At 53.7% G+C, this 12,184-nt stretch overlaps 1 protein-coding gene across 8 annotated transcripts in view; it reads right to left on the bottom strand.

The window, feature by feature from the left end:
• Positions 1-12,184, bottom strand: part of SGIP1 (SH3GL interacting endocytic adaptor 1) — a 62,960-nt gene that overhangs the window by 25,718 nt on the left and 25,058 nt on the right. For 5 of the 8 annotated variants that reach the window (XM_068199000.1, XM_068199001.1, XM_068199008.1 and 2 more), the window contains 11 exons: positions 10,909-10,986; positions 9,888-9,944; positions 9,366-9,420; positions 8,405-8,580; positions 5,511-5,522; positions 5,018-5,029; positions 4,503-4,527; positions 4,079-4,130; positions 3,133-3,218; positions 1,341-1,433; positions 415-489 (listed from right to left, as the gene is read on the bottom strand). In XM_068199000.1, coding sequence (XP_068055101.1) covers positions 415-489; positions 1,341-1,433; positions 3,133-3,218; positions 4,079-4,130; positions 4,503-4,527; positions 5,018-5,029; positions 5,511-5,522; positions 8,405-8,580; positions 9,366-9,420; positions 9,888-9,944; positions 10,909-10,986 — 721 coding nt within the window. The remainder of the gene's footprint in view (positions 1-414; positions 490-1,340; positions 1,434-3,132; positions 3,219-4,078; positions 4,131-4,502; positions 4,528-5,017; positions 5,030-5,510; positions 5,523-8,404; positions 8,581-9,365; positions 9,421-9,887; positions 9,945-10,908; positions 10,987-12,184) is intronic. The other 3 variants (XM_068199003.1, XM_068199005.1, XM_068199006.1) reach the window with 1 other exon arrangement.

Below are 12,184 nucleotides of genomic sequence, written 5' to 3'. Positions count from 1 at the left end.
CCTTCCAAGAGCCATCCCAGAGCTGGGGATGGCCCTGTCCCACCCCAGTGCCACCCCAGCACTGGGGATGGCCCTGTCCCCTTCCCAGTGCCACCCCAGCACTGGGGATGGCCCTGTCCCCTTCCCAGTGCCACCCCAGCACTGGGGATGGCCCTGTCCCCTTCCAAGAGCCATCCCAGAGCTGGGGATGGCCCTGTCCCACCCCAGTGCCACCCCAGCACTGGGGATGGCCCTGTCCCATCCCCAGTGCCACCCCAGAGCTGGGGCTGGCCCTGTCCCATCCCCAGTGCCACCCCAGCGCTGGGGATGGCCCTGTCCCCTTCCCAGAGCCACCCCAGCGCTGGGGATGGCCCTGTCCCACCCCAGGGCTGGGGCTGGCCCTGTCCCCCCGGTGCCACCTCCCGGAGCCGTTACCGATGGCCGGGGGCAGGGGGGAGCCGGTGCGCGGCGGCGTGGCCGGGATGTTCTTCGGGGGGAGCGGCGGAGGGGCTGAAACAGAGCACAGAGAGGGGAAAGTTCAGCTGGAGAGCAGCAGGAGGAGCGGCACGTCCCGTGGGATGTCAAACGCGATCACCGCTGGGAGAAGGGGATGGGGCCGGGATGAGCCCCACGCCCCATCCTGCCCGGCCGTGGGCACTGCCAAGGATCCAGGAGCAGCCACAGCTTCTCTGGGAATTCATCCCGTCCCTCCCCACCCTCACAAGGAGGAATTCTTCCCAATAGCCCAGGAATTCTTGCCAATACCCCATCCATCCCTGCCCTCTGGCAGATTCTGTTGGGTTTGACGGAATTTCCCCCCTTTCTGTACATCCCAACCTTCGCTTCTGTTTCAACCCCCTAAATTCGCATTTTAATTAAACCTGGAGTCTCCGAGGCACGGAGCTGCCTCCACCTTTCTCCCGTGCCCATCCCGCGTGGATCCGGGATGGGGAATGCTGGGGCTAATTAACAGCGGCTAATTAACCAGCTGTGCTTTACAGGGGCATTTCTGCAGAGGAAATGGCTCTGCAGCTGCCCGGGCAGAGGGAAAGCTGCAATAAAAATCCCGGATTTGGGCTGTGCTGCTCTCCCTGATGTTATCCTGGAAAAACCAGTGCTTCCAGCTTTTCCAGCCAAGTAACCACGGCATGAACATGCAGGATCAGGATCCATCCCATCCCTCATCAATCCCACTCCCTCCTCCACCCGACAGTGCTGTCACCCAAGCCAAACAAGGGGAAAAAAAAAAAAAAAACAACCCTTTAATTGAAAATTTTGTGGAGCTGCACAGCCTAGACGAGGACAGCTCAAATCTTTGACCTGATTTCTGGATATATTAATTTATTTTCATGGTCACTTACTTCCAGTTGGAAAAGGTCTTGGAAGTTTTGGGGACTCTACGTTTGTGTTGATGGGCTGGACTGACCCCCATATCTCAGGCTGGTCCAGAGCAGCTGAAAAATCAAGAATAAACACTTGAAAGCAATGAAAAACCCAAATGTTTTCTTCCTATCACCCAAACACATGGATGAGACACTGAGGCTCTGGGAGAAGAGGGCCCAGACAGCAACAGAAACTTCATTAATTAAAGACAGGGGGTTCTGTAATGGTAGATAATTAAAATCCTGTCTGATTTTGAAGCAGGACGTGCAATTAGTTTGACACTTATGCTGCTTGACAAACAAAACAATGCCAGGGATGGATTTGGAGGCTTATTATGGGGAGGAAAACATCGTATTGATGGCCAAAGTGGTCTGGAATTTTAGGATATGCAAACCAAAAAAACCCCTCAAGTACTAAAATGAAAAGATAATTGTATTCCCAGGGAATAAAGGTGGGGGGGGAAAGATATTTTTGTATATAATTTAGATTTCTTGGAGTTTTTGTGCAGAGAACTGCTTGAAAACATTGCTTTGATTAAAAGAATTAACTAGAGGCCTTAATGACAGGACATAATGAGGCTGCGAGGGCAGTGGCCCTCCAGGAGGAGAAGATCTCTGGAAGAGCCCGCTGCAGGGCATGGATGCGGTTGGTTTTGGGGAAAACAAGTCTTTCAAGGTTCCTGTGCTTTGGAAAGCTGGGAAAATCAGCTTTGGAGGGAAGCAAAGTGTCTCTGTGTTAAAGAAAGGAAAAAATGACATTTGAGATGGCATTTCCTAGGCATGGAGGGGTGCGAGGCTTGCCCGACAGCCGCCTCCAGAACCCTGGATGGAGTTAAACCCCCTGCTCCAGGGTGAAGGGTTGACTGGAAAATCCTGAGTTTTTATATTCTTGAGCTGTTCCCTGTCAGGATCTCTCCCAGACCTCCTAATTAACTAATTGACTTAAGCACTTGCTCTGTTTCCACGCAGCCCGAATTAACCCTGAACGTGGCCACCTGTCCTTCAAGCCCTGCCTGGGCTCGTTCCTCCTCCAGCAGGAGGGCTGGGAGCCAGGGAATCAGGGAATTGCCCAGCTTGGAAAAGCCCTCGGAGCCCATGGAACTGCTGCCCCTGAACTTGTCCCCAAGAGCCACATCCACACAGGTGTGAAATCCCTCCAGGAACGGGGACTCCACCCCTGCCAGGCCTGGAGAACCTTCCCATGGCCCTGCCAGGAGATGCCACCGTGGCCCAAAGTCACCGTGGCCCCAAAGCTCAACTGTCACAGCCCCAGATTCACTCTGTCACTAAACTCACTGCCCACGTCCCCAAAGTCACCCACCACCGCCCCAAACTCACTTGCCCAGACCCCAAACTCACTCACCAGGTCCCCAAATCTGGGGACAGGGTGGGTACCCCATCCCCAAACTCACCACAGCCCCAAACTCACCCACCTCGGCCTCAAACTCACCAGGTCCCCAAACGCCCTCGGCCCGGCCCCAAAGTCACTTGCCATGCCCCAAAAGCCCTCAGCCCGGCCCCAAAGTCACTTGCCATGCCCCAAAAGCCCTCGCCCCAAAGTTATTTGCCATGCCCCAAAAGCCCTCGCCCCAAAGTTATTTGCCATGCCCCAAAAGCCCTCGCCCCAAAGTCACTTGCCATGCCCCAAACGCCCTCAGCCCGGCCCCAAAGTCACTTGCCATGCCCCAAAAGCCCTCGCCCCAAAGTCACTTGCCATGCCCCAAAAGCCCTCGCCATGCCCCAGAAGCCCTCAGCCTGGCCCCAAACTCACCATCCAGCTTGTGCTCCTCAAAGGCCGACTCCAGCGGGGGCCCGAAGAGCGGGGCCAGCGCCGCCGGATCTTCCCCGGGTTTCTTGCTGTGGGGTGAGAGGAGCACGGGGCAGCCATGAGGGGCAGGTTTGTGTTCTCACCCCGTCTTTGAGGCAAGCACAAATATTTTCCGGGACTTTTTTTTACCCCAGCTCCCAACGAGGAGCTGGCCAAACTCAGGGTTCCGGGTGGGAAAGAGGGAAAGGAGAGCGGCAGCACCACAAGCTTGTGGTGCCACAGTGCCAGCCTCGTGGTGCCACAGCAGCTGCTGGGACACTGAGTAGCTTTAGGGTTAGCCAGAACTTCATGGAAAAGGATTAAAAAAAAATAAATACTTGACATCTGGGCCATGCTCTGGTGCAACACACCTTGAGTCGACCCCTGGAGCTGCACAGGGCACATTCCCAGTGACATCTGGCTTTATTCCATAAGAACTTGCATGTTTGCTGTCCTAAATCAATACATTCCCCTCAAAGCTCGGCCAGCTCCCTACGGATCAGTCTCAAGGTGGCTTCCAGCAGGGAATGTCCTTGGAGCTTTTGGTGGGAACGGGGATGGACACTGAGCATCCCAACCAGCACCAGCCCCTCAATCCTGCCAAAATCCCAGAATGGTTTTGGCTGGAAAGACTTTAAACCCCACCCCGTGCCACCCCTGCCCTGGCAGGGACACCTCCCACCGTCCCAGGCTGCTCCAGCCTGGCCTTGGGCACTGCCAGGGCTCCAGGGGCAGCCCCAGCTGCTCTGGGAATTCCATCCCAGCCCCTCCCAGGGAACAATTCCTTCCCAAAATCCCATCTAAGCCCTCCAGCTTCCCAACAAGCACAGTGCAAGAGGGAGTGTCCCAAAGCCACGCTGGGATGAGGAGCCAGAGCCTGGGATGATCCCAGCCAGGGCTCTGCACTGACCTGCCGGGGTCCGGCGTGGGCGTGGAGCGCCGGGGCCGCGTGATCTCCTCACCTGGGACAGGACAGACATGGATGAGAGTCATCCCCGCTCCAGAGCGTCCCCCTGGCCCCCAGAGCCCGTGCTGGCAGTGGGGGGGGCCGCACCTGGTGTCCCACCCATCCTGCTGTGCAGGGATCCTGGCAGGAAAAATCTGCTTTTAATTCCGAATTATTTCTGTACAGAGCTCAATCAGGGAACTGCACTGCTGCAGGTGTCCCAAGGATGTCCCCCTCACCTTCTCCAGGGAGAACTTTTGGGAGCCACCAGCTCTGCCAGGACCACTTTAAACCAGAGTTAACTCACTCCTTTTCCCACCCCCGCTCCCCAGAACCCCTCCAGCAGGTGCAATGAGTGCTGTTTTTACAGACTCCGGGAGATACTTACTGGATAAATTCCTTTTAATCGTCCCCTGGAAGGAGAAACACAGGAATAAGTGGGACGCACAGGGACATGGGTGCGTGGCAGTTGTCACCCCAGGAGCAAAGCCCAGCAGAGGTGGCAGGAGCCGTCTGAGGGGACATTTCCTGAACTCCAGGGAGCAGAAAACCCTACAGAAAATTCCTGAGCCGCACGCAGCCGCCGCTGGCAGCTCTGCTGTCCCGAGTGCCACATCCACGGGGACTGTGAATCCCTCTGGGAACGGGGACTCTCCCCTGCCACGGGCAGCTGTGCCAGCGGCTCGTGGGGCAAAAGCCAAACCCTCCCAACCACGGGAGCAGGGACTTCCCAGAGCCAGAGTGGGACCTCCAGGGATTCCCAGCATCGAGGTCCCACCGTCACTGGGGAGACACTGGGGGTGTGTGACACCACTGGCAGCTGTCCCCACGCCCTGCGCCCACCCCAGAGCCCAGCATGGCCAGGACCCCTCCGTGACCCCATTCCCATTCCCAGGTTCTTACCGGGCTGCGCCGCTGCGGTCAGCGAGAGGGGGAGAGAAGAGACACGTCAGCACCCCAAGGTCCCCAGCTGTCACCACACCTTGTGGGTCACCCTGGGAGAGCCCCCCAGGGGTACCCAAATCCTGGGAAATGGGGGGATTTCCCCACTGGAAGCTGAGTTCTCTTGGAGAGACCCTGATGGCACCAGGGATGGGTTTCCTGCCTTCTCCTCCCTTTGGATGTGCCACAATCCAGGTAAAACCGAGCCCTTACACACCTTGTCCAAATTCTTGGACCCGAACTACACCCCCAAAGCACGCTCAGAGCCAAGCCCAGCTCTAATTTTACACTTTCTATTTTAAAATGCTCTAAGTCAGCGATAAAGGAAATTAAACTTCATTCTAGAAGGGCAGGATTTGTTATTTGCTTTTGGCATTTCAGCTCTAGAGACAGGACAAGAGCACACACAAAGCTGGCTTAAAATATTCCAGGAGATAAAAATTGCATTTCTTACCGGACTTTTCCTCTAAAAGAAGGCAGAGACAGAAAAAAAAAAAAAAAAAAGAAGGAATGAGAAGGTGAGGGATTTTTTTTATAAAGAGGAATCAAAGATTGGTGTCTGGTTAAAGACAAAGCAGAGGGACAGGAGTACTCCAGCTTCACCCCTCACATGGGAGACTGGAAGGAGAGGGAGCATTTGGAAATTGAAAGGATGTGTTTGAGCCATTTTATGGGAAGAATTCCATTATTTTATCATGACAGGCTCTGCTGGCCATTCCCAGCTTCATTCCCAGTTAAGACACCAGAACTCCCAGTCCAGAGGGCTGGGAATGACAGTGACCATGGACACAGCATCTGGCACAGGTGCCCAGAGCAGCTGTGGCTGCCCCTGGATCCCTGGCAGTGCCCAGGGCCAGGCTGGAGCAGCCTGGGACAGTGGGAAGTGTTCCTGCCCATGGAACGGGATGGGATTTGAGGTCCCTCCCAGCCCAATCCATGGGATTTATCATCTCCCTCCCAGCAGGGATGTGGAGCCAGAGCAGGGCTTTGTGGCTGGTTTGGGAGAGAAGACAAGCCCAGGACAAGGGCAGGGACCTGGCAGCAAATCCTGGAGTTCCTGTGGATGCCAGATTCCTGCAGGCAGCTCCTGCCCGGGGCTCTGGTGCTTTCCTGGCCCGTGCCAGGACCCGGCTCCACCGCCCAGCCCATCTGCTCCCTTTGGCGGCACACGCCAGGTTTGGGATCCTCCTGCCCAGCCTGGCAGGGGCTTTTCCCTGAACACATTCCATGGCAGGCTCCAGCTCCAGCCCCAGGGATCCCCTCCAACCCAGCACCCCAATCCCTCAGCTCATCCCACACTGGGCGCCTCCTCAGCCCTTCCCAAACCCCCCAGCCTCGGCAGGAAAAACGCCGCAGAAAAGAGGAGACAAAAATCATATTTGGTAAAATGCACATTCCATGAGAATTTGGTTTTCCTAAAGTTATTATTATCATCAATATTAAATTGTTCATTTTGAGGTTGGGTTCCCCCCACCCCACCCCGTTTTTTGTGCTTCCCAAAGGATCCAACTGCCATTTGTAATCCTGGAATGCCAACAAACAGAAACTCCCTGGCTGGGAAGCAGAAACAAAGAAAACAGATTTTGTTTCGCTTTGGCTTGGAGAGTCATTCACACCTCAGATCCAGGTTATTTATAAATCATGGAAACCTTTGTCTGGGAAGTCGCTTAAGCCCACACTAAAAGCTCCTGAAAGCCCAGAATCCAATCTTTTCATGGCTGAACAGATTGGGATGATCCATCAGGAATCTTAACAAGCCTTAGGAACAGCTGAGGGGGATGGTCGTTATGCCAGGATGGACTAAGGAAAAATGACCTTTCCTTCTGGGAACCTGGATTCCCCTCCAGGGTGAGGAACACCCCTCTAACACCCCATGGGAAATCCCACAGATGCTTTCCTTGGCTTGGGAGTCAGGGCAAGACCCTGAACGATGATGGTTGAAAATTCCCCTTGATTGAAATTCCTCTTTTTCCTCATTGAAAAATGAGGATAAGAGAGGGAGGGGAAATCAGGGAATAATCCATCCTGATCTCTTTTATGAGCAGGAAATGGAATTTTTGAGATATTTTGAACTGGAAACATCATTTCAATACATCTGAACAGCACCTGCAGCCACACCCTGTGAACCAGACCCCAAAATAAGGACACCAAAGCCAAGTGGAACATCAGCTCCCACTGAGTTTGGGATGATCCCAGTGGATCACCACTGCCACAGCTGGGCAGCTGGTTTGTAGCTGCCAGACCAATTTGGTCATATCAGACCCCCAAACCCCAGCAGCTTAGAAGTAAAACAAATCCCCAGACAAGGCAAGGATAGGTTGGATTCAAACCTACACAGGGGACCCTCAGCCAGCCCCATCTGATCCTAAATGCAAACATACCACTGGCTAAAGACCTGGGAGGCACAGAGATCCCGACCCATCAGTTGTCCGTGGGAATTTTGAATCCCCTATGGAAGGGGCTGCCATAATAAACTTTTGTACCCCAACATGCACGTGGAGCAGAGCTGATCCCAGGGAGAGCCCCCGGGAGCGCTCGTGCATTTTGGGACCATTTGGGTTCCTCTTGGGTGCAGCCCTGGCTGGGCTCTGGTGCTGCCCAGGGTGGATCCATGGAGGAGATCCTTTTGATCAATCCCTGCTTTATTCTGTGACTCTGCCCAGCCTCTGCTCCGGGGCAGCCTCACAAGGCATCAGTGTGACCAAATTTATCTGGCAGCTGCCAACCAGCTGCACTGTGACACACCACTGCCCTGGGAGCGGGGAAGAAGAGCGGGGGAAGAAGAGCGGGGGAAGAAGAGCGGGGGAAGAAGAGCGGGGGAAGAAGAGCGGGGGAAGAAGAGCGGGGGAAGAAGAGCGGGGGAAGAAGAGCGGGGGAAGAAGAGCGGGGGAAGAAGAGCGGGGGAAGAAGAGCGGGGGAAGAAGAGCGGGGGAAGAAGAGCGGGGGAAGAAGAGCGGGGGAAGAAGAGCGGGGGAAGAAGAGCGGGGGAAGAAGAGCGGGGGAAGAAGAGCGGGGGAAGAAGAGCGGGGGAAGAAGAGCGGGGGAAGAAGAGCGGGGGAAGAAGAGCGGGGGAAGAAGAGCGGGGGAAGAAGAGCGGGGGAAGAAGAGCGGGGGAAGAAGAGCGGGGAAGAAGAGCGGGGAAGAAGAGCGGGGAAGAAGAGCGGGGAAGAAGAGCGGGGAAGAAGAGCGGGGGAAGAAGAGCGGGGGAAGAAGAGCGGGGGAAGAAGAGCGGGGGAAGAAGAGCGGGGGAAGAAGAGCGGGGGAAGAAGAGCGGGGAAGAAGAGCGGGGAAGAAGAGCGGGGAAGAAGAGCGGGGAAGAAGAGCGGGGAAGAAGAGCGGGGAACTCACCACGGGGGATGGAGAAAGTGCAATGTTGCCTATGGAGGCCTTGAGCTCATCCACGGTGGCCGCGCTGCGCAGGACGTCCTTGGCTTGCAGGGGCTTGATCTTGATGTTGAATTTCTTGTGCGCCTCCTCCTCCTCCTCCGACTCGCTCGAGGAGTAGAAGTGCTTTCCTTTGGTAGGTACAGCACAGTTAAGGAATTTCCCTTCCTCGGTGTTCCGAGTCTCGCTGGAGAATCTGGGAATCTGGCGGTCCCGAAATGCTGACCCCAAAACGGGGGAGGAAATCAATCCTGTGCTGGGCCTGTCACCGCTGCATCCCTGTGCAGCTGCTGCTCTCAGGGACACGCCCAGCCCAGGGATTGTATCCGTGTCTGGATTCCATGGAACTGCTCAGGTTGGAAAAGCCCTGTGAGACAACTGGGTCCAGCCCCACGTCCCCAAGTGGCACATCCACATGGATTTTAAATCCCTCCAGGGACGGGGACTCCACAGCTGCCCTGGGCAGCTGTTCCAATGCCTGACCAGCCTTTTCCATGAAGGAATTTTCCCAATATCCAACCTAAACCTACCCTGGAATTTGAGGCGCTTCCCCCTCCTCGTGTCCCAGCCCCAACTGGCTCCACCCTCCTTGTCAAGAACCAGAAGCTCCTCCCTGATCCTCCTTTTCTCCGGGATAATCACGGACATTTTGACCTCCTTGGAGCACCCCATGGGAAGTTCCCCCACTCCTCATTTCACAGCAGTGAGTCAAAGACAATTCAAATGCCTCAGGTAATTCCCTTGGGAATTCAGCTTTACCTGTGGAGAGCCAGCTCCAAATGAAAACCAGAAGGTGGAAATAAATAATTATAGTTAATAATAAATAATAATAACAATGAACTACAGAGAGCCAGTGGCCTGCCTGTGAACCCCAGCTCCTGTTGCAGGCTGTAACCCAAGAGGCAAAGCCAAATCCAAAGGATATATCCTGGTTCCTCGGGTCGGATGCTGTATCCCTCCTCATCCAGCTCAGGTGAGTTCTGGATAGGGAACAACAACAACCAAAAAAAAAAAAACAAAAAAAAAAAAAAAAAAAGAAAAAGAAAAAAACAAACAAAACACGCAAACAGGAAAATGAGGAATATTAATTCCTGGGAATTCCAGCTCTTTCTTTCCTCCTGTGGGAAAGGATGTCCTGCACAGCCCAACCCCCTGGGGCCACAGAGAGCAAAGGGCACCTCAAATTCCACGATTCATTTTGCAGAAGGAAAGGTTTTAATCCTTGTTTAGAATTCAAAGTTTTCTCTGGCTAAACTGCGACATCCTGTGGGCCAGGACAGAGCTCTCCTGAGCCACCTCATTCCTGGGAATTCTGGCTCACCTGAAGGGATGGAATTGGGGTCTGGACCGAGCTGATTTCACCCAAAAAGCCCAAAAAGAGTATGGGAAGAGCCTGGGATTCCCATGGGACACAGCTGGAGGCAGGGAAGCTCCAGGGGACACTTACGTATCTGTCCCAGTCGATCTCCGCATAAAATCCATTTGGGGCTCCGTTGGTTTTCTTCTGGAAAGGAAAATTCCCATGGTTTAAATGGAGGAAGCAGGAGCACAGCACATCCCATAGCGGATGCTGCTGCTGTTATTCCACACCCACATCAGAAATCCAGCAGCATTCCCCATCTCTGGAACTCTCCCATCCCAGAGAAATGAAAGGAGGTTTTTGGTTTTTTTTCCAACATTCCTTAGGTGGACATCCAACATTCCTTAGGGAAAAGTGAGGAAAGGGCCGTTTCTCCCCGTGCTGGGATCTTCCAGCCCTGGGGAAGCTCCCAGTGCCAGTCAAGCAGGGAAACTTCTCAGGAAGTATTTCCTGGGAGATAAAACCCCTTCCCCAAGAAAGGGCAATCCCAAGAAGGCTTTAGATCCCGTTATCCCACATGCCAGGCGTTGTGAATTCAGGATGGAGCAGTGGGATGAGTCCATGCCATGAAACACCAACACACAGGAACTGCTGCTTGGGATCGAGGGAATTCCCAAATTCCAGTGTGGAAGATGCTCCAGGCATCCACCACCTCTGGAACCCTTTCCTGGCTGGCTCTGGGCACCCAAACCCATCCAAAGTCCCATGGCCACCATGATTTTGGGCACCTAAATGGGATAACCCCATGGGATAGTTCCCTTGAGCTTCCAGAGGGACCACTCCCATCCCAGCTCCCTGCCAAGGGTCTGGCAGGATGCACTCCCTGATCCAGGGCTGGATGCAGCCCCTCACCTCCACACCTCTGCACGGAGCAGCTTCCTTGGAAGCTCAGCTGTGGGAAAACCTCCTCTGGATTCTGTTCCGTGGGAATTCTGGCTGCTGCTCCAGGGGATTCCTGCTGTTCCCCCATCCATTTTTATTTAATCCCATTTCCATCGGCCTGGCTGACCCCAAAGGGTTTTTCCTACACTCTGGATTCCAAACCAAGGATGTCTCTCTGTTTTCCACACCCCTGTGGGAGCTGGGAGCCGAGCTCAGTTTTCCTTACCCCGTTTTTATTTCCTCCTTCCTGCGTGCCCTCGGATTTGCTATTGGAAGTTGGATCATTGGGATGAGGGCTGGGCTGCTGCAAGGGTGGGGGTGGCAGAAAAAGGGTTAAAATATCTCCTCCTTGGCTGGTTTTTTTTGGGTTTTCTTTTCAAGTGCGCAAAACTAAGTTTTAGGAACTAGGGAACAAGGATTTGTCAGGAAAGGAAGGCTCAGCTGTGGCTCCACCAGGATTGAAGGTGGATTTTCCTGTGGGCTCTATTCAGCAGTCAGGCTTTGCCTCCTGGCCACTCCAGTGGCTGCAAACATTACGTGGAAAAGGGTCTGGAGGACGAAAAATGATATTAAATGTCTCCATCACCAATCCCTCTGCCTCAAACACCTCCAGGAGCTTCGTTTTAATCCCTAAAAATTGCATTTCTGCATCCTTGGAGAGGACACCTGAGGTCCCTCTGCCCACACCTGGCGAGGAAAAGCTGCCCATGGGATTTCTGCTGGAAGAGGGGACAGCCTGGGGATGTTCCCTGGATATTCACAGAATTAAAGTTGGGAAAAACCTCCAGGATCATCCAGCCCAAGCTGTGCCCCATCCCCACCTTGTCACCAAGTGCCACATCCAGGTGTGGACACCTCCAGGGATGGGGACTCCAAACCTCCCTGAACACCCTTTCTGTGGAGAAATTCCTCCTGATGTCCAGCCTAAGCCTGCTACTTGTTAATTTATCCAGCCTGAACCTGCTATTTGTTAATTTATCCAGCCTGAACCTGCTACTTGTTAATTTATCCAGCCTGAACCTGCTATTTGTTAATTTATCCAGCCTGAACCTGCTATTTGTTAATTTATCCAGCCTGAACCTGCTATTTGTTAATTTATCCAGCCTGAACCTGCTATTTGTTAATTTATCTCTGCTGAATAGAGCCTGCTGAAGGCACTACATTTAATTTCATCTCTATTTCCTAACAAGCAGCTTAAAAACACAGAGAGTGCCCAAAGCCGAGGATTTTGGGTCAGACTGGGGGGAAACTAAAGTGATTTCTTGCAAGGAGCAGTTTGGTCCCCTAGATTTTTATCTTTTAAAAAGATACCCCAGCACTGCTCTCCCTGCTGAGCCTCACAAGGGGCTCATCTTTATTTTGAGGTGAAATTCTAAAATCTGGATTTAAATCCCAGTCCGAACCCAGAATATTTTTGATATCAAACACTAAAGGAGACAGGGCCCATCTCCTACCCAGCTCTAGCAGGGACATTTCAGCCTAACACCAGGGATAAATGCAGC

The sequence above is a fragment of the Anomalospiza imberbis genome, chromosome 9, assembly GCF_031753505.1.
Source record: "Anomalospiza imberbis isolate Cuckoo-Finch-1a 21T00152 chromosome 9, ASM3175350v1, whole genome shotgun sequence".
NCBI classification, from domain to species: Eukaryota; Metazoa; Chordata; class Aves; order Passeriformes; family Viduidae; genus Anomalospiza; species Anomalospiza imberbis.
This window is presented reverse-complemented; position numbering and strand designations above follow the sequence as displayed.